This window comes from Phalacrocorax carbo, chromosome 1, assembly GCF_963921805.1.
Source record: "Phalacrocorax carbo chromosome 1, bPhaCar2.1, whole genome shotgun sequence".
Lineage (NCBI taxonomy): Eukaryota > Metazoa > Chordata > Aves > Suliformes > Phalacrocoracidae > Phalacrocorax > Phalacrocorax carbo.
In genome coordinates this window covers 152,093,392-152,115,295 of record NC_087513.1, presented here as the reverse complement: position 1 = coordinate 152,115,295, position 21,904 = coordinate 152,093,392, and the positions used below count along the sequence as shown (strand labels likewise).

Sequence of the window (21,904 nt, the reverse complement as noted above, 5' to 3'; positions counted from 1 at the left end):
CCCACAAGTCTCCTCCTACTGCATTGAGATATCTTTGTTTATATGCCTCTTTTTTTCCCCATAGAGATCCATTTTGAAACTGATTTTTTTATGCCAAAGCAATATAGTCTATTGGATATAAATGGCAAGGGGCAGCAGGACAGCTGCAGGGGTGGCCTCTGTGAGGGGGCTGCCCTGGCCAGACACAGCTATTTCCAGCCAGCTCTAGTGGACCCACTGCTGGCCACAGCTGAGCCCATCAGTGAGGTTAGTGGTGCCTTGGTGATAATATATTTAAGAAAGGGCAAAAACCACTGAACAGTCAGAGGAGTAAAAAATAAAGGTGGGAAAACAGCAGTGCAAGCATCAAGATCAGAGAAGGAGGATGTGCTCCAGGCACCGGAGTAGATACCCGCACCGCAGCCTGTGGAGGGAGGACCCCACACCAGAGCAGCTGGGTATTGCTGAAAGAAGCTGCAGCCCATGGAGACCCCACATGGGAACAGAAGAAGGATGTGGAGGGACGGAGTGGCAGAAAGAAACCACTATCTGCTGACCATAAACACTCTCCTTGCACTGCTCATTGCCTCTCTGAAGGGAGTGAATGTATCTACAGTATTGACAAGGGCTGGAGGAGAGGACCCTGAGGTGAAAGAGTGAACTTGAGTGTGGGAAAGGGGGAAGGAAAGGTGTTGGCTTAATACTTGTCTTTTTGTTTCTCACTACCTGATTCGGTAATTAAATATTTATTTTATTTGGCAATAAATTAATTTTCCCCAACTCAAGTCTGTTTTGCCTGTGGCAGTAATTGGTAAGCAATCCCCCTGGCTTCACCTTGTCCCATAAGCTTTCTTATTCCTGTTCTTCCTATTTCCTCCTCCCCCATCCTGCTGAGGGGGTGTGTGAGTGGCTGGGTGGCTGTTTGGTTGTTAGCCATGGCTAACCCACCATGTATGGTTATTGCACTGGAATCAGCCTAATAGACTGCACAGATTTTTTTGTGAGCCATGTGTGTCTCAGCTTCCATACATAGGGATTGTTTCTGGAGATGCCTAATTCAGCTGGGAAGATCCTGCAGCAAAGTGGATGCTTTAGGTCTGTGTTGTAGCAAACTCTTAAGGATAGCAATTATTCTTTAAGAAACACATCAACCCAAGAGAAGGAGTACTATAAAGTCTCTCACTTCTTTCACTTTTAAAAGTGTTGAAAAGGGAAAGAAGGTCATACCAAAACAACAGATGGCATAGAAAGAAACAAGAAAGCAGGAAAGAAAAGATGTGGAAAAAAGAATGAATTACCATGAAAGTGGAAAGGAGGGAACCTCTTACTGTAGTCTCTGGATTTGCAAAACAAGAGTAGTGCTGTGCTGAAGGAATGGAGGCTGTACCAAACTAGGCAGGAAAAGAAAAATATTTCCTAATTAAAAACTGTCCAAAAATGCTTTAGGGGCCAAATTCAGGCTAAGGGTAATCATGACTTCATGTGGTCCTGTGTGAACACAAGCTGGGAAGAAGAGAAGCTTACCCTTTAGGCTGATGTTGGTATTGTGACATATATGTGTAGGCTGCCCATGGAAAAATTTCTTTTAACAGCTGTGATGTGTAACCATTAAAGTAATTCAGTGGCAGGTGGGTCTTCCAGTGGGACTGGTGGGGAGACATGGCATTCACTGCTTTAAGGGTCAAGCTCATAGAACCATAAAGTCAGAGAACATTTCAAGTTGGAAGGGACCCACAAGGATCATCAAGTCCAGATCCCTGCTCCTCACAGGACTACCTAAAACTTTGGAGAACATTGTGCTGAAGGTTTCCCAGCAGTTCTGACAAATCAGCGGCAATCACAAGTGCACCTGATTTTGTGTTGGTTGGGACAGTATTAACTTCAGTAGTTACTTCATTGACAGGGAAAACAGTCAGTTGATTCCCCCACCGCCATCCCCCACCCACCCCCACAGGTACCTAATTCTTTATTAGATAGTTGGTATTAGCGATTAAGTGTTTATAGTTATAACATTCACCACTGAATTCTGGAGGGCGAAGTTAGCTGTTAACAATAATCTACTGAGATCTTTGCTGTAAGTTTTTTTTTTTTTTAAATTGGCCTCTTAATTCATACCAGTGAGTGTCCTTTTCTGAAATATTTTTATTAATGCAGAGGATGAATATTAACTAATACTTACACTGCCTATAAAAGAAAAGAATCAAAAGCAGAAGAACAGAGACAAAACTCAGGAATATATGCAAAAAAAAGGATGTGATTGCCATACAAAATGCAAATCTCAACAATAATTGCAGTCAACTATCCATGAGCGCCAGCAGAGGAATCCTAGGTCAATGATATGGACTCACTCACCAGCTTCAGAAGAGCAGCCTGCTCACAAGACATCCTACACTAACTCATCATGAAAAACAAATGATGGTAAGACCAGAACTTCTGCAATTCTGCTGTATCCTAAAACCATGAGCAGCTTTCACAAATACCTGTTATCTGCAGCTGCTATTCAGAAATGAAAACTTACAAGAACCACAGTGCCTGCCTCACAACAGTGGAGAAGTTGCAATTTCACCTGATCATTTCAGTACTAGTCATTTTGTACCATGAGAACTTAGCACCTGTGATTTCATCTGGTGTGATTGTGGCTTGGTCCTACAAATGCTGAAAGTCAAGTTTTCTTTTGTAATCATACTAATGAAAAATAAAAGTTTTTCTATTAGGCTTGGGTCCTTGCTGAAATTAGAACTAACTGCATATTAAGAACATCTTAAGTAGCAGTGAGAAATGAACTAATCAGATCTCCCTTTTCCTCTCCAAAATAGACATATCTGGCTAAAATGAAGCCCATTGTCTTTGGCTGCAGCGATCTCTGACTCAGTATTTGGGTCCAACAACACAGAACTTGTTGCAAGCATTGGATATATGTGATCAGTTGGCAGAGAATAAATATCTGGGGTTCCAGAGACTCTTCTGCAGCAGTTACAGTAGCACATACCAAGACCATTACATTATTTAAACATGTCTGTAAATGAATATTGAGTTTTTACAAATGGCCAGAGCTGATGTGGCAACACAATTACTGTAACAGTGATACACAGAAGGTGCCTATACTGGAGAGTGAGCCAGTCACTAACCCTTCCAGATGTTTGCCAGAGGTCTGTAAATGCACTTTGACTTCCAGAGGCAACTTACTTCACCAATTCTTTAAACCAGAATCCTCCAGCTTTCCCTTTGCACACAAAACAACACTTGGCTCATGGAGCAAATTTTCTTCTAGCTGAAATGATGCCTGCAAGTGCTCCCATTAAGTTGCATTGGCAGATCCCTTAAGTGGAACAGAAATAAAAACTTTACATATTTTGTTTCACAGGAGTGAAGGATTCAGTCCCTAAACCATGTCTGAACTCATAACTGTAACTGGTGAAGCCAGAGAGGCTTAATAAAAATGGAGGAGTTTAGTTAGTTGGGAGAGAAGAGTGAGAAGGAGGCAAAAAGCCTGACTTCTGGTTTAAAGGAGAAACATAGCTCTAACTATAGCTAAAAAGAACAAAACTAGACCCCAGAAAAGAAGGGAAAGTAAGACTTTCTGAAGTCCGTCCCCAAGTCTCAGGCAAAAGGCTCAGAGAAGCACCAAGCAAGTCCCAGGAGCTCACTGCAGGAGATCTCCAAGGATCAGGGAAAGACCAGAGTGCTGTACTGCTGCTGGAGAAGGGACATGGCAACAATTCAGCTAAAGCTAGCTTAGTGAAGTGAAGCGGGGGCAAAACAGGGGGAAGGGGGTGGGAAAAAAGATGAGACAAACTCTTTTCATTAAATAAGCACAAGACTTGCAAGTGACACTGAGAGATACAACAGTTTGGTATTGCAGGTCTCCATCCTCTACTTATGTCACAATCAGTTTTATCAAGTACAGTGCCATAATGGATGTTTCTGTGGCAAAACTTGGACATATGCATTTTACCTTGCTAAAAATAACTGCTTCGAAGCAAAGATCAGAATCTCAGCACAGCATACCCGGGCTGGGACAGAGCTCAGCCATCCTGTAATGCAGGTGAGGGAGAAGCTACCCCTACGGGCAGAGTGAGCAGTCTGATGTAGGGTAGGTCCCTCTCCTGGCAGTAAAACAGCTTACTTAACCTTATAGATTGACCTTTCACTGCTTCAGAAGCCTAATGTCAATTTAGCCCAAGTTTATACTACGCCAGACATTTGCATCATCAGGGACCTGTTCCTCCCTGGCCTAATAAAGTGACTTGGTGCTGAGAGATTACTCCTCTGTGAGACAGCAAAATGACAGACAAATTGAGCAGACTGGCAGTGTAAACTGCAGGTCATATAACCCAGATTCTTCTGGTGAAAAATGCAGGGCACACTATATTGGAGCCAGGAGGTGGCAAAACACTGTCTTTGCCTCAGCTACAGAATCTGCAAAGTCTTGGTCAGCAGATTTGTTTCAAGCCTGCTAAGAAGTTAATCTGGCCATTTTGATTTTGATTTAAAAGGCTTCCACTTGAGAGCGATATGTCTAATCAACCAGCAAGAAAATGAATTACGGCTGAACCCCCACCTCCCTCACCCTCTGCAGCCCCGTTGCCAGGACTGACTCACCACCTGAACTTTCATTCTTCTCTACAGATCTGTCCATCTGACACCACACGGTTCAACTGAAAAGCTGTGTCCGTTCCACCCAGGAAAGGCAGGCTGTCCTGCAGGATAACCGCCTGGGGAGCACTGCTTCCACCATCAGCAGTGTCTGTCTGTCCAGAGGGCAAACCTCTTAGTCTGGACCTGTGGGTCTGAAGCATCATCCTCAGGAGAGTTCACCTCCATCACGACTCACAGCAGCCTTGCCTGCATGGCCTGGCAGGTGCCTCTGCTTCCCAGAGGTTCAAGCAAAGTAAGGGAAAGGGCAAAAATAGGCCACACACTTCGTTTATTTGAACGCAATTGTTAATTACTGAATTGTACACAACTGTAATTATAGTTAATACTAGTACCAAAGCCTTGTAATGGGTTTGTTTGCTAGAGAGATCTGTAAACCAACTGCGCTCTGAACTGGAGGCTTCTCCTTGCTTACCCTGCTCAAAAATTAGTGTCTTTCAATTGCAAAAAGCAAAACAAGCATTTAAAAGATAATTGTGTTTTCTTTTTCTAAGCTTGTATTTACAGAACATTATATATGGATACTTTGATTACCTGATATAATGACATCCTTGCAGACAAAAAAAAAATATTCCCTCCCCCAGTACCTGGACAGCAATATACAAATATTCACAACAGAAAAATAGGCAAGGAAAGAGAAATAAAGTGGTCTTGATTACCAAAGCCACTTTCTTCTAACATCAGATTTTGAAAATAAACTACACTTTCCTTTGACAGTATTGAGATTTTAACTTCAATTCTTAGGTTATTTCACTCCTGCCCTGCTTCTACAGTTTGCTCCTGTACAGTAGCAGTAGAAGTTGCCTATTAAATTACTTTTATTTATAATATTAACCTTGAAAAGAAACACAGAAAAAACTATGGAAGTTTGTCACAAATATATCACAGTACTGAAAATGAGCATAACTGCATGCTTTATATAGCTTCTTAACAAGAACATTAGGTCTGAGTCCAAAACTCTTGGCTTTAACCAAACTGATTTCAGAAAGAACAAGCATATATGAAAAAAGAGTCCTATTTTCTTGCTAAAAAAAGGAAAGGGTTCTTTCTTAAACAAAAAGCCATGTGATTTCCTTTGCACAGACCCAAGTTATAGTGGGGATAACTCAGAAAGCTCTGAATTAAATATCACATTCATTAAGGATGATTTAAGAAGCTGATTGGAAGAGGTTCAATCAGCCCATTTAGCCTGGTAATTCTAGAAACATCAGTGTAAAAAAAACCCTACTTTTTTTGCTTTCTGCTATACAGTGTCACACAATCACATGACTGAAAACACGTTGCCTGCAGAAATGGTAGACACCGATCACGCATAATTTGGTTGTATTACGTCAACACTGATTGCCTTGTCCAACAAGAGCTTCAACATCCTTCGGATACCGAGGTGCAGGCCTTAGCAGCTGTTTCACGTATGTGAGCTTCGTCTGCCTCTAGTGCCCAACGACACACGAAGCCTTGGCTCTCTTGCTTTATAATGTTCATTGAAGTCCAATCTAAAGCTAAGAAACCGAAGGCTTTCGTCAGAACTGGTTGTCAGCAGTTTTATCTTCATGTACTTCAAAGTCTCCAGTTCTTGGTCTTTTCAACAGACCCCCGCCTTGCCCTGCTGCACTCTCCATCTCTCCAAAGGCTCCCAGGCTGCAAGGGAGCTGCCCCTGTGCCACTGCCCCAGCCTTCCCAGAGCAGCCCCACCGTACCCAGGAGACCAATTCAGGATCCAATCCATGCCAACAGGAGACCTCACCTTGTTTCCATGTTACATCTACAATGCAGGCCAGGCCAGAATTAGACCACTGTTTGCTTCAAAAATACATATTGGGTGTAGCCTATACTTAGAGCAGCAAGTGGGACCCCAGAATAGCAGAGCATCTGCCCAGTAGGGCAGTCGGTGCTGCTGACCCAACCATCTTCTACCAATTTAGAGCAAAATCCAACTACAATCTAATTATTGCTAACAGCTTTTAAAAAAATGGGCTCAACTTCTACCAGGGAGGAAGAAATGTGATATTTGGAGCCAGATGGCAAATTTCTCACAGATCTGAAGTCCCCCTGTCAAAGCCCAGGATCACTACACCACCAACAGCGGTCACCAACATTATTTATCTGGGCACACTGTTCTCTTTTCCATTAGACCTGCACATGAAGCACTGAGCTCCTTTTGACAGTGCAGTGGTTCATTCAGCGAGGCTATAGCTTAGCCAGGTGGAAACTGGAATTCTTAATGATAGAAAAGGCTATAATATACTTAAAAATGCATGGATGTTATGAGCCCCAACCTTATCTTAGAAAGCCATAGTACATAAACAACACACATTAATACTGAAGTTATAATTCATCTGCACTTTGAATCAGAACTCATAATTCATATAAAACCCCCCTTGAGGATCGCAGTCTATTAGGCCAGAGCTGAGAACGTGTCATTTGCAATTCTCCGCTGTCCTCTAAAGGCTGTTTCAGGAATTTCAGCCTCAGAGTTTGAACAGCAAATTGCTTCTGCTCTGTGTCCATGCGCTAGAGCGCAGGCCAGCAGGTGGAAGAAAAGTGGGAGGTTTATGCCAAGCTTCAGCTGGAGCTCTACAAGCCGCTACAGGAGATCGGTCTGACCAGAGACACGGAGAGACCGTGTCTGAGGTGTGCGATACCGCACCGGCAGCACCGCTGCCTCTGGCAAGGGATGGGGTCGGCAGGATTTCTATTATTCTGCATCCTGATAGAGTTCACTCTGCTGGGGAGGCCTGGAAGTCCCTCAGCATGTCCAGGCACCCGCTGCAAATAGTAACGTGCATCTGAATCAGCTTGCCAGGATGAACTTAAAAATTCAATCTTGTTTAGTACCTCCTACACCTTTTTAAGATGCTCTTGAGGCGTTCTTTATTTATAATAGAGAAAGGTCAAGCCTTAAAATAAGCCTACAATTATATAATTGCCCATTTAGAAACCCTATAGTTTAAGTCACAAGCGCCTGTAAACTTCTATGCAGCTGTTTCTTCTGAGTCATTTACAGTATTGCCCTTTAACAGTCTTAATTAAGGAAATGGTAACATTTATTCTTTTGTTATACTGCCTGGCTAACATCCAATTACTCTTTTTGTAATTATTTCCTATTCTGTTATTAATGTCTGTTTCACTCTTTTGGTTTGCAGGAGCTTTGATCTATTTTAATTTCCAAAACTTTTTGCCTGTGCACACGTTGTTAACTCCGGGATAAGTGGATCTGACAGGTACCTTTCCTCTGCTGCTCCACCTCTCACAGCTGCTTTGCTGCTTTTCTCCTAGAAGATGGGATATCTTACCAGTAAAGATGTCTCTTCATGATGCCAGAACCATTTTTGCCTGTTTTTTTGGTGCCCCCTAAAGACCTTTTGAAAATGCATATCTGTTTCTTTTGCCCACAGGGTCTTATAGATCTAATCAACTAATTGCTCCTGTGGGCGATGAGGTAACCTCATTGATGGAAATATGAAAGACTTGCTTGTAAAGCCTGTTCCATATGGAGTACAAAGGCAATCTGAGTACAGGACTCTTCAGCCTCTGAATGCTATTAGGAGGGTGTTCTGGGAAACTCGGAGGGGGTGTTTGTGTAATGATGTGGTTATGATTATTTGTTCATTTATGGCTTTCTAAAGGATCCACCTTTCCTGCAACTCTTGACTAACTTCATCTGTCAAGAACTGCATAGTAAGATCCTTTCAACTCTCCTTCCTAACTGTATGAAGGATCCCAGAACGCACCTAGGCATTTGGAAAGGAGAAATGAGGCTGGTGGGGAGGGAAACCCAGGTGAAAGGGTCATTGTGACACTACTTGTTTTCAGAATGCGTCCATCTTCTTTATTTCTCAGTTATCTTTGAAAACAAGAATGATGAGAGATTTAGGAAGTAAAGTCACTACACGTTTCCTCTTCAGTTGTTTTGGGAAACACTGATCTGCAATTAGCTCTTGCAGCTAAGTTGCAAATGTCTCTTGCAGAAGCGCAGCGTTTGTTCTGTCTGCAGTGCTTATGAAACCCGTTTTCTGTAGCATCTAACGCCCCATCTGAAACCTTGGAGAGAAACAGTGTTGGCTCATCCATTCCCTTGTAGTTGAGAAATCTGTACCATATCGTTCTGCTTAGCAAATAAAATGACATAATAGTTATATCCCTATTGGTCTACCAGCACTTGTATTCATTATGCGTGTGTATTATGCACACAAATATGCATGTACACAAAGTATAGATTTATACTGCGTTAGTCTATTTTATAGGATAATAAACAAAATTGTTTATCTATGATGTTTTAATAACCTGGATCACAGTTGTCAAAAATATTATATCTTTTTGTCTTAAACTTTATTTGCATTAATAAAATCGCAATCAGTGGGAATTCTTACAAAATTCTTATCAAATACCATTTTCACCCCACATTTTACGTTCTCTTTACACTTTCTGTTCTCCATTAAATGGTGCCATTTTACTCCTCTCCATCTGACTGTTCAATTGCTTGTTTTCTAGTGAATCTTGTTTTCTTCATTTTCTGCCTATTATAATATGCACTAATTCTTATTTTTACACACTAGGTTGTTAAAGGAAGGCTCCCATTTGCCTTTTTAGTTGCTGTTGCAAGCCTGTCTGTAATTTCCTTCTGTTTCTTTACACCCTCCAGCACCGTTCATTAGAAACGAGAGGTAAAACTCAGTACAAATACCCTATTTTAAGGAGTGAATGCAGTGTCTTGTTAGAAAGCAAAGCAGAAGACTGTGTTCTTTGCTTCTCTTGGCAATTTTTGGAAAAACTTTAAAGTGGCCTTGACTAGTTTTGGGAGTGTTCCCATTGTAGAAGTGAGAGGGATCCTAGATGCCCAGCTACCTTGTTCTTGTGGCGTGTATCTCAAATGCAAATAATTGGTTTTCATTCTCCACAGCACCGGAAGATTTCATACATGGGATAATCACCTTGCGCTAGCTTTTTCCTATCATATCTTTTAATATTCAGACTGATGGTAACAATCACTTCAGCTAACTTAATTGCTGTTCTGATGACGTCTGGGGGAAAACATTTACCAGAATTTGTTCCACCAAGAGCTAAAGTAAATTAACTGCGCAGTAATAGAAATTTCACCCCTACACCCCTTAGATTTTTCTTGGTATGTTTTTTCTTTCTCTACTCTCTCCTGAGCATCTCTTTGGTTGCCATTTGCTGTCTTTCAGGGTCCCTGCTCTCTTCTCCTCTGCCCTTCTCTCCTTCTGTGAGTGACTTTCCTGACTTCTGTATTCTCCTGACCCCGTACACCTCTGCTCATCTCTATCCTTTCACCTGCACTTCAGCCTGTATTTCCACCTGGGTGCAGCTCAGGCTTTGCCCCAGTGATTTTATGAGAGAATGTACAATATTGGGTAGTTAAAGCGCATTAGCAAAAAGCTAACTTTGGTACAAAAAGAAAGAAAACAAATACTGACTGAGACACCTTTGCTGCTTTTCTGGTGAAAGATGTTCTTCTAGTGAAAAAGAGTAAGTATCAAGTTAACCCTTACTAGTGGTTCTGATACCTTTAGGACTACATTGCTCCAAGCTAACATAAAGTAGTTAAAATACTGTCAGGGGGCCTGACTTAATACTTTAGAAAGACTGAGTGGTTCATGTGTTAAGTTCTTAGTATTCCCTGTCAACATATACCTAATGCATTTTCATTGTATTTTAAAATTGCGGTTCAGCAAGCCCTCAGGGTGATACATGGCTAGTTAAGTAAACAGCTGCAGAAACTTTTCACTCTGAACAATTGCAGACTAAAAAAGAGAATATCTTACTTGTGGCTGTTTATTGGGTAGAGCAGCTGATGGTTACAAAGCCCTTCTAGAAACCATACAGAATTATTTCCTCCGACTTCTGAAACACCAAGTTCTTGCACGTGTCCCTGCTCTACTTTTACAAATGTCTGCACATCTCTTGCAGCTCTCCCAACTCTTTTTCCCTCTCTCCAATTTGTAGAATCTAATTAGAGGTTAAAGTGATATTTTAGGTTTCAAGTAGCCAAAAGATTATTTTCAAAATGAATTAGGCACGTCTAGGAAGCCTCTGAGCACTTTTACGTTTGTGCGAAATATGCTCTGTCATCTCTGAGGCTGCTTATTCTGGTGAAAATTGAAATGAGTACAAACGTGTACAGCCACAGCTGGTTTCTAAGTTCAGCATTAGGAAACACGCACGAAATGTCAGAAACAACTTCAATCTTTAGGTCTAGAAGTTTTTAAATAAGCTTCAATTTTCTGTCCAGATACGCCTTTTTTTCTTTTCCCAATCATTCATTACCTTTCAACTCTTAGTGTGTGTTTAAAAATTTACATGTGGACTTAGAGTGTCCTTAATACTGAAAATCATTATTACACGTGGCATACTGGAAGTTACAGTTTTCACACCAACCAAAGGTAATCGGCCATTCTTGATAGAAATGCTGTTTTGCAAGGCTGAAAAAAGGTTTTTATATATGTGACAGGAGGAAGACAATCCTTCCACAACTTGTTTTAACAAAATAAATCACATAGATTTAGGGGTTTTTACAAAGAAAAGTATCCTCCTATGTAGAGTTGAAAGACCTTGGCATTTGTTCACTGCATCTGGTATAACAGGATAAAATCCACAGGGCCTGGAGTGAAAAATAGAATCACTAAAATAAAACGAGATTATGATTATATTCTGTCCTTGATCTCCTGCCCTAACCCTAAAACTAATTCACTGAAAAATACATTCTATCCTGGGCTTCTGCATTTCCTAATAGATGTTTCTAAGATATTAAATCGCACCGTGAGGCAGACAAGCTGTTGGAACTTAGAGAGGGAGATTAGATTTTCAGGGGCTGTTTTTTAACTTTTTCTTCAGTGATCGTATTGGTTAAGATTTAATTTCTGTATCAATTACCAGGACAAAAATGCCTTGTAGTGTAAAATAATAATATATAAATACTTTCCAGTTTTTTTCCTTTAAGTGCATTTATGATACTGGTAGCAGCGCATGGATAGCCCTTCGCCCCAGAAGAGTCTGGCATACTGTATGACATCCTAAAATGGGTGACAATTTTATTCTCAGTTTCCACATTTCTGCCTTTTAGTGCAGTTTCCTAGAAATTTCTTTAGTCCCTGACAACGCTGAAAAGGAAGGGGCTGAGCGTGCAGGGTCGGTTAGCGATGGCCGCAGGATAGGATGCAGGCAGCAGGAGGAGCTGGGTCTGCTTCAGCCTGGAGAAGATATGACTGCTCGGGCCCTCAAGCTGTATTTATATTTTTGTACACTGTAACTCCAACAGAAGAACATTGAAATTACCAGCCAGAAGCCTGCATTACATACCTTACAAAATAAAGAATAGAAAATGTGTTGTTAAGAAATGATAATCTTTAACGTTGATTGTAGCAAATAAGCAGTTCAGTGTTAAAAAATAAAGTAAAAAGGTAAACTTCCTATGTTTCTTTTTAGAAATGTACCTGAATAGTGTTGCTGCCACCCACTAAAAGGTAAGCCACTTGTGCAGTCGCACCAGAAGGAAGTTGTCAACTTTTATGCTAACTACACACGTTTACGTAGAATTCAATATTGGTCTCCAGGCACCAATGAAATGTAAGATCATTTCTCTCTCGCTTTTGCTAGTAATTGCTGAACCCAGCAGCCTGACAGAGGCGAGGCTGCCACAGCTGCATGGCTCCAGGTCCGAGCAGTAGCACAGCTCGGGATGCAGCCCCCATAGGCACATGCACACCCAGCACACGTACACACCACACGTATATATAGATGGCTGGCCACACGAGTCAAGCTGGACAGACACACAGAGCACTGACATCAACACAGGCAGCATCAACAGCCTCGTCCTACTCCCTTCTCTGGCTAAGCATGATGGAGGTCCTTTAGGGGGAGATAATAGATATATATCTCAATATATGGGATAGATAGATACCTATGTCCCCTACTAATATATAATATATAGATATATTACTTACTTTTAAGTACAATGTTGTTCTGCACCAGGAGGTCAGTAAGAGAGAGAGAGGGCGCAGGGCTCTTTCTGGATCTCCATAAAAAGGGCCTGACAACAAATGGCTTAACAAAACCAGCTGCTTTAATATGACAGAATAAAACCAGGAATACAAATAGAATAAAAAGAGGAATACAGGTAGCGAGTAAAGCTTATACCCATTCAGATGCTGGGCACCCTGCCTTTGTGCAGCACCAGATGGAGCCTGGATGGATTTTCCTGTGGAGCACTGCACAGGTCCCATCCGTGGAAGGTTTCCTTCCTCTCACGCCCTGGAGTGCAGGACAGGCTGGCATGGGGCGCTCCATCATGTTCCCATACAGCCACTGCTCATGCTGACATTCAGGCTGCTCAAGTGCCACGCAGGAGGCCCAGTAGAGCAGACACATCTGTTCAACACCACTAACTCCCCAAATACACCACCTTCTGCAAGGCTTGCAGTACAAACGGTGATCTCCCCAGTAGCTGGGCTTAGACCCAGTCCAGCCAGCAGCTGACCCCTGGACCCTCTCACCTCCAGATACATATGACCTCTCACTGCAGTGTCTGCAGTTGCTGGCACCACAGGCACACCTCCCACCTGAGATCCCATTCATCGCTGCACTCAGACCCCCATCACACACCCCCAGGGAAAGGGATTTAGTAAGGAGACAGGACAGGCTGCACTGATCAGGTGAAGGGCAAGGCTAGAAACACATACTGACCAGCACCTTACTTACACACAACTGGCCCTTTTTATCTGCTTTTCCCACTATTTTCCCACACTTTCTCTTTCCAAAATCACCTTTGGGTCACCTGGTTAAACTGCTGCTGAAGACAAGAAAAGGGTGAGTTGGTTTTCCCAGTGTTCTTGGTTGTATGGCTGCTCCACACAACGAAGCATTTCCAAGGACAGCATCCTGTGTGTAGCTTTGTCAGCATTTCTGTTGCGAGAGCTTTATAAAATCAGTCTCCTCATTCATATCGATGAAGATTCTTTCACGAAAGCCACGCTCTGTATTGCAGAGAAGCAGCACTAGGTAATGCTGACAGTGCCCCAAAGAGGGAAAACACAGCTGCAGGTGAAGGCAAAGCAAAAATCAGCAAAAAGGAAAAAAAAAATGGCTGAAATTGCCATGAAAAATCGAAGACGACATCACTAGCTCTCATCCACTTCCAGGGAATCTTCCAACAGAGATGGTCCAGTTACTCTGTGCCAGGGATTCAGAACCTTCCCCCCAGCCTGACCGGCAGTCAGTGGGGTCTGACAGGGGTGATGGCGCTTCCCTAGGTACAGGCATAGGCAAAGCAATCTCTGAGAAAGAGAGAATGGATGCCATTGCCTGAGACACTGAAGATATCAGGAGCAGTTCCTGTCCACTTCCAGGGGATTTTCCTGCAGGCCTGGACAGGTTATTCTATGCCTCACCTTTTAAATATTTACCGATACATCAAGTCTCAATTTTCTGCTCTGGTCTGAAGTGCTGGCTCCCTCATATAATTTATTATGACAATGCTGTTAATATAGTTATTTCCAAGCCCAGTGAAGATTTGAAACACTTATTTTAAGTACTTACTGCTCAACTTTTGGTCCACTCTCTTAATGAGAATGTGGCCCTAACAGTATAGGGCCAACAGATGGTCACAAAGATTCATCTTTTTGTCTGTGTATTTTCTTTCATTACTCCATCTTACCTGAAAAGGGGTCACTGCATTCCTCAGGCTATGCTTGTTACACCGCAACTGCTCAGTTTTAATTGTAGGATCGGATGCTACAAAAAACCCATGACGTCTTCTGGGTTAGGGAATAAAAGGCTGGTCTCCACCCCCAAAGGACAACAGCAGGTCCCCACTGGCCCAGGTGTTCTAGGCCTTGAGTTCAAAGCTTCCCCATCAGCCTGGCAATCAGAGCAACTCCTGCAGCAGCGAGGACTCTTCCCAGATTGATGGGTATCTGCAGAATCGCCCCAAAATTATCATTCCCAGCATGGTCACTACTGTGGGTTTCCTGCATATCACTGGATTCATTTTAGCACTGAAGAGAACTAAACCTTCCTCTGGAGCTTGTCCTCTGCTTCTGACACTGACGGTACACCTCTGCCCTGTGGATTATCTAACGACACACGGGATGTCTCTCAAGGCAACGGCCAAAGGAGTGCCCGAGCAGCTAATTCTTTTTTCCAACAGTTTTGGCCAAAAAACAATCACATAAGCTTTGTTGTTCTTTCAGGCTTTACAAGAACAATCCTCTCCCACCACATCTACAAAACCAGACTATTCCTGCCTGTCAGGTGATTTGCAACCTTGTGATGCCAAGCCCAGCATCCTGCAGCTTTCCTTTGGTGCACAGAATATCAGTGGCTTCAGGGTCTGTATTTTCTTACAGCTGAAATGCTGCTGGGCAGTACTCCCATCAGGGCAGCTGCGCTGGCCAGCCCCTTAAGGGCACAGGGTTAAAAGCTTTACATGTTTTATTTAACAAAAGCAAGGACTCCAAGGCCTACATAATAACAGGAATGCTGGTGTCTGGAGGGCAAATCTGCTAGTCCGGGGCTGCAGGTTGGTGCATCGTCCCCATGAGAGTTCACCTCCCTCATGAGTCACAGCAGCCTCGCCTGCGTGGCCTGGCAGGTGCCGCTGCTTCCCAAGGGTTCAAGTGGAGTAAGGGCAAAAGGCAAAAATGGCCACAGTCCTGGCTGATCTGAAAGTAGTTGTTAATTAATGAACCGCACACAACTCTAGTTATAGATACAACTAGGACCCAAATCCTGTAACGGGTAGGGATCTGTAAACCAATACAATCCTAACTGGAAGCTTCTCCATTCTTCCCCTGTGGAAAAATCATAATCTTTCAATTACAAAAAGCAAACCACTTGTTTGAAAGATAACTGTGTTTTTATTTTTCTAAGCTTGCACTTGTGCAACATAATAAATGACCTGATATAATGACAACGTTGCAAAAGAAGAAACCCCCTCTCCCCAACATCTGGACAGCAATATATAAATATTTACAATGAAAAAATAGGGAAGGGAAGAGAATGAAGTCAACATTAGGCAAGTCAGTCTGTTTCTACACGTCTGATTTTGAACATCAATTATTTCATTCAATTCAATCTTAACCAAAACTTTTATTTCACAGGCTTTAATTTCATTTTTTTTAGATCTTATGTGCAATAGATATACTCCTGTTCTGCTTCTATAGTTTTCTCCTGTACAGTAACCATAGAATTTCCCTACTAAATTTGTATTTCAGTTTGTTAACTTGGAAAACAACAAAAAACTTATATTTAAGTTTATGTCTCCTGATACAAAGTTTGTCACTGTCAAACACATCACAACACTGAAAATCAGCATGATGAAATGCTGTATAGCTTCTTAACAAGGACATTGGGTCTGGGTCCTAATCTGTTGGCTTTAACAAAAGCTCTCTTCAAATAGAACAAGTACATATAGAAAAAATAACCTTCTTATTTTCTTGTTAAAAAAGGAAATGGTGCTTTCTATAAAGAAAAGATGCAATTTCCTTGACACAGATATAAGTTACAGTGGAGAGAGCTCAGAAAGCTTCAAATAAAATTGGCGTTTGTTTAAAAGGATGATTTAAGAAGCTGATTGGAAGAGGTTCAATCAGCCCATTTAGCCTGGTAATTCTAGAAACATCAGTGTAAAAAAACCCTACTTTTTTTGCTTTCTGCTATACAGTGTCACACAATCACATGACTGAAAACACGTTGCCTGCAGAAATGGTAGACACCGATCACGCATAATTTGGTTGTATTACGTCAACACTGATTGCCTTGTCCAACAAGAGCTTCAACATCCTTCGGATACCGAGGTGCAGGCCTTAGCAGCTGTTTCACATATGTGAGCTTCGTCTGCCTCTAGTGCCCAACGACACACGAAGCCTTGGCTCTCTTGCTTTATAATGTTCATTGAAGTCCAATCTAAAGCTAAGAAACCGAAGGCTTTCGTCAGAACTGGTTGTCAGCAGGACCAAGAACTGCTGGACGATTCCCTGAAGGAGAAAGAAAACCCCAAGAGACAGCTAAGACAACATCAGCAGTGTGTTTTGCACAGGATGCCCGGTGGTGCCCAGGCCTGTCAAAGAGCAGAGGGAATCTGGGAAAGGGCAAGCGCAAGCATTTATACCCAATTGTTAGCAAATGAGTTATGCTGCATTCATTGTTTCTTCAAAAGCCCAGGACTTCAGACAGCTCAGTCTCTTCGACAGATACACACACACACACACACACACACACCCCCGCCTTGCCATGCTGGCAAGGTAAAATGAATATATGGGTGACAACCTAGCAAAACCCCTTCAGTCTCATTCATTTGGTGTGTTGGTAAGCATTCAACACATGCTTAAATGTTTAATGTTTGTCTAAATGTGTATTTATGGATAACAAAGTAAGAAAGCAAGCTACAAGAAATCTCAACAGCAAGATAGAAGAAAGCAGGCCCTGCAGCTTTAAGACAATATCAACATAATTAAAAAAATCCTAACTTCAGGCATGCCAAAGGTGATAAATAAGAGAAGTTAAAAGGTACACTACACAACATCAAGAGTACCTCACATGTCAAATTCAAGAGAGGAGTTGAAGTAGGGTTTTGGTTTTTAGTTGACCTGGGGTCTAATCCTGAAAGGCTGCTATGGCACATAATGCTGTGTCCCTCCCTTTCATTGCTTTCTAGAATGCTTCCTCTGAAATTTAACAGCTGATTTTCCTGGGGAATGGGAGCTTTAGAATCAGATATAACAAATTAAGACAAAGCCAGAATAATTCCCACTAAAAAGATAGCCTGTGCACATTCCCCCAAACAGCTTACCCACTGCCCATCTCAGTGCACTTAAAATCAAGTGTTAGGCCCTTACTAAGGACCCTTTCTGCAGCCTTTAATAGCAATGTCTTGCAAATATGGTGAGAAGAAATGTAATGCAGAAGGAATTCTGTTTGGTTTTTTTTTTCAGATTACACCAGAATTTAGCCTATTACTTCAGCTACTGGAGAAAGGAGGAGACTTACAGGAAGAGCCTATTCCTTTTTGTCAGGGGAACATATATAATCACAAAACCTGCTGACTACTGGGGAACAGTGAATAGAGGCTTCAGAGTAGAGAACCAAAAAATTAACACCTAGATCCACAACTGCACGAATACAGAAATTACACTTACTCCATATTTAAAATTAATTTCTACATATGGGGCAACGGGCACAGGTTGGAACACAGGAAGTTCCACCTAAACATGAGAAGAAACTTCTTTCCTGTGAGGGTGCCAGCGCAGTGGCACAGGCTGCCCAGGGAGGGTGTGGAGTCTCCTTCCCTGGAAATGTTCAGAACCTGCCTGGAGGCGTTCCTGTGTCCCCTGCTCTGGGTGTGCCTGCTCAAGCAGGGGGGTTGGACAAGATGATCTCCAGAGGTCCCTTCTAATCCCTACCATTCTGTGATATCGAAGCTTAGCATCCATATTACACACACACAAAAAATAAAATCTAAGGGGCACCTGGTAAAAGTGAGTGAGTATTCGTAGCTGTGAGCACATCTTGGGTATTGAGTCTTGAAATTCTTTCATTCTCTTGTTCTCTTCTTCATCTTCTGATGCAGTTACACCCCACTTGCCCTACACAGAAACCAAATGAGTTAAGAGGTCAAGCATCACATGATGGAAGTTGCTAACTGGGTCACCTTCTGCCCAGCTAAACCACCATGTTCATACCAACCAATCATTGCCACAGAAAGCCAAACATGGAGCCTCTAGTATTGAAACTATCAGTCCCCTTGGTGGTTGTACAGCACATAAAAGAAATCTGAGGTTAGCAAAGCAGGCGAGGCTCACATCAGCACTGCATGTCCCACAGCAGGGAGGCAGGCATGGAGCTATGGCATTTTTTGCAAAAGGGTTCAGAACATTGAAGCCACTTCCATTTCCTTCACCTAAAATAGACCTAAATTTCTCATCCTCCAAAGCCCTCCACAGGATCTATTCACCTAGATGTTTTGGGCAAAACAGAAACGAAAACCACCATTCAGCAGTTTTGTCTGAATTCACTAGCTAGTGCTGATGACTTTTACATTTGTCCCAACTGAATTTTTCATTTTTGCTGTACCTCTACATGGTATCTAAAATCCTCCATATAATAAAAGACAAGTATATCTGCCTCAATTAATTTTCATGTTCTAGCAATATTCTTACTGTACCTCAAGCTCACGCTGTTTTTTCCTCTCTTCAAATTGCAGTCTCAGCTGCAGCTCCTCCAAAGCAGCTCTGTACATTGCATCTTGGGCATTCTGGAGCTCAATGATCTGATCAAAAACAGCTCGAAGCTGGTTGAGAAGTACCTGTGAACCAGTTAAGCAACAAAACAATGGAAGAGTTGTATGGCAAAAGAGTTTTAAGTTACCACCACTCTTCAGAACATGAGTAAATTAAATCTTTTTACACGCTTCTGGAGAAACAGTTTTGCAAAGCCCTAAATCGGTTATTGCATGAACACGTTGCTGCTTAAGACCAAAAGCAACGGGCCCACATTGTAACCAGTTTTATAATCAGCATTTGTCACTGTGTGCAGGGAGTATGTACACAGCCTACCATAATAAGGTCTTGTATCAGAGGAAGAAAAATGACTTTTCCCCTTGCGCCTACAACATAAGAGAAGATGGTTCCTAACGCATAAGCCAAGATCACAAAGCTACAGTTTAATGCAAAGGAGAAGACTTACCCTGGAATCGCTATCCAGCAAGCATCGAGCTATGATTGTGTCTAGAAAAACTTCATGAGCTGCAATGATGTGATCCAAGTCCTGTGCTTGTTGGACCTTGTTCCAGAGTTCATCCCACGAACATTCAAGCACCTGGAGCAATGATTCAGGATTGGGCTGTTTTGATTTGCTAGATGACAACCTCTTTGAAATTTAAGACACACAACACATACAGGATATTAAAAGTACTTCATTTTTAAGCAACTAATTGGATGGATAGAGTATACCTCAAATGTAATGTAATACTGCATTTGATGAATGAAATGGACCATTTCTGATGCCAGAACGTGACACTGATGCAGCACCCCAGAAAGCTCTGTAAAAAATCCAAAGAGATGGCACGTTAAAGACCGCAAGGACAGGCACAGCCATCAAAGCAACTTGGTAAACTTTTTCTACCAAACTGAATACTTCATAAAACAGCACTAGTCTTGGATGGTAGCAGCAATACTGGCTGGCAAGAGATAAGCAAAGAACATTGCACAATTAACTCCTAGAAGAAGTGAGCCAAAGATGACACCGACTGTGCTCAGACAGTGCTGGAAACTTGCTGAGCATCACACATGAAAAACACCCTCTCAGTCCCAAGAAACTAAAATACAGTAAACATCCCACGCATTCTTTTGATTGAAAATCTGAGACCACAGATTTCCAGTTGCTTCTGGGGCCCCTCATCTCTTACCATTAGCCTTTAAACCACAGTCAGCATATTTTGCATTACTTAGCTGCACTGAGACCAAAAGAGAGGGTGGTTGTGACAGGGGCAGGGAATTTGTGGCTCATGTGGCCCAGGCTCAATACCCTGGTCCACCACAGAGACCCACAGGTAAGTGGCCTCGGCTGCTCACCTGTAAGAGAAGGTCTCTCTGTTGCGGAAGGGTATTATCAAGATTACCATCAACTGCAAAATTCTCTGGAATGAAGATACTCAGCCTTGTGGAATCAGGTAGATATCCAGACAGAGGAAGATACTTCTACAAATCTGCCAAAGTAATTTGCCACTGCAGACAAACTATGAGACTACTACAAAAGGAATTCTACATTTTCGTATCTTGGGCTGTTGCAGAACCATCCAATGATCTGAAAGATATTATGAGCTACTCTGTCCTTCATTCCTTACGCCTTTGAGGGAAGACTATCCCTAACACATTGTGTTGCATCTACTTTAAATAGGATCAATGAGAAAAACCTCCAGGGTTGGCTAAACAACAGATATTTCTTAACATTGGTGAGTTGGATACATCTCAGTTTCTTCTTCAAATTACTGACAGGAAAAGAGTGAGCTTGACACTACTGTCTAGAAGTACTCCTTTAAAGCATTAAAATCCCTGGCTGTTAAGACTTTTCGGGAATTGCGAATAAAGCTGTCCTTGAAAGTCAATGCTACCTCTTTGTGGTTGATAAACAAAAGACCCTGCAGCTGCTTCCTCCCATCAGTTACTGTCTTCTGTTTGGTGCTCTGTGACTGGAAGGGCAAAGTACTGTTTTGGAAGGAGAGAGAGAGATAACAAAAGCAAGTTCTACTACTTTGTCATAAATCAGTGCTGGGGTGGACTCTCCATGCGTTTCAGGAAAAAATTCCAGTGGCAGCTTCCAGCTTAGACAGCCAGTGAGCAAGACAGACTCCTGTCCCTCCAGGCAGAAGGCAGTACAGGTCTTTGTAAACATACTCTCCTTTGTCAGAGGCACAAACTGAGAAATACAACACTCGGCTCCTTCTGCCAGCAATAGCTGTAAGAGCTTGGCCAGCATTTTAAATGTCTGCATTACTTAAAACATAGCCAAACCTGGAAGGCAACAAGCAACTGAGCTTTTACTTACAGAAGATTGCTCCATGGCAAAGCATAAGAAAGGCCTCCCAAGGAAGGGGAAGGGGGTGGAAGAAAAAACAAACTTCCTTCTGAGAAGAAAAAGAACAAACAAAACCCTAGCAATGGGAGACAGCTCCAGCCTGAAAACCCTCAGGTGCTGAGAGTGAAATCTGTTAACTGCATCCTAGTCTCAAAGTGAACAGAAAGCAAGAATGCAGTAGACCACTGATTTTAAGTCAAACAAGCACTTATTTGGGACACAGAAATGACAGTAAACTAAATCCTGTCTCACAGAAACAGAAAGGAAACCTAGTCACCCCACACAGTTCCAGAGATCAGTCTTGTGCACTGCAGTAGACTTTACAACACCTTGTTTCCCAGCAACCTTCTGAGGCCAAGGTGTCCGCTCCCACCCACCAAACAGTTCCTAATTATAAAAACATAAATATATCTTTGTAAGTATTACTATGCCATGAGAAAGCGTAACCTTCAATAGCTATTTTTTACTGAAAGAAATGTAGCTAGGTAAAAGTCAAGACTGAGCCAGTACAGATGCTCACAAATATGACTACATCCTCAGCTGAGAAGTAGGATCAAAAAATCCCAGTCCATTAAACACACACCAGGGTGACTACACTTAAGAGCTTTCCTGTTTCTTCTCAAACATCTGTTTCTCTTATCTTTGCCTCTTCTGTTCTTAGCTAAACAAAGGCACGGGGAAT

At 42.2% G+C, this 21,904-nt stretch overlaps 1 protein-coding gene across 1 annotated transcript in view; it reads right to left on the bottom strand.

Moving 5' to 3' along the window:
• Positions 1 to 15,483: 15,483 nt before the first annotated feature.
• The window catches only part of TUBGCP3 (tubulin gamma complex component 3), a 54,624-nt gene continuing 48,203 nt past the window's right edge, over positions 15,484 to 21,904 (bottom strand). The window contains exons 18-22 of the mRNA XM_064440207.1: positions 19,599 to 19,687; positions 19,333 to 19,464; positions 18,812 to 18,952; positions 18,117 to 18,233; positions 15,484 to 16,625 (exon numbers count right to left, since the gene is read on the bottom strand). Coding sequence (XP_064296277.1) covers positions 16,467 to 16,625; positions 18,117 to 18,233; positions 18,812 to 18,952; positions 19,333 to 19,464; positions 19,599 to 19,687 — 638 coding nt within the window. The 3' untranslated portion in view covers positions 15,484 to 16,466. The remainder of the gene's footprint in view (positions 16,626 to 18,116; positions 18,234 to 18,811; positions 18,953 to 19,332; positions 19,465 to 19,598; positions 19,688 to 21,904) is intronic.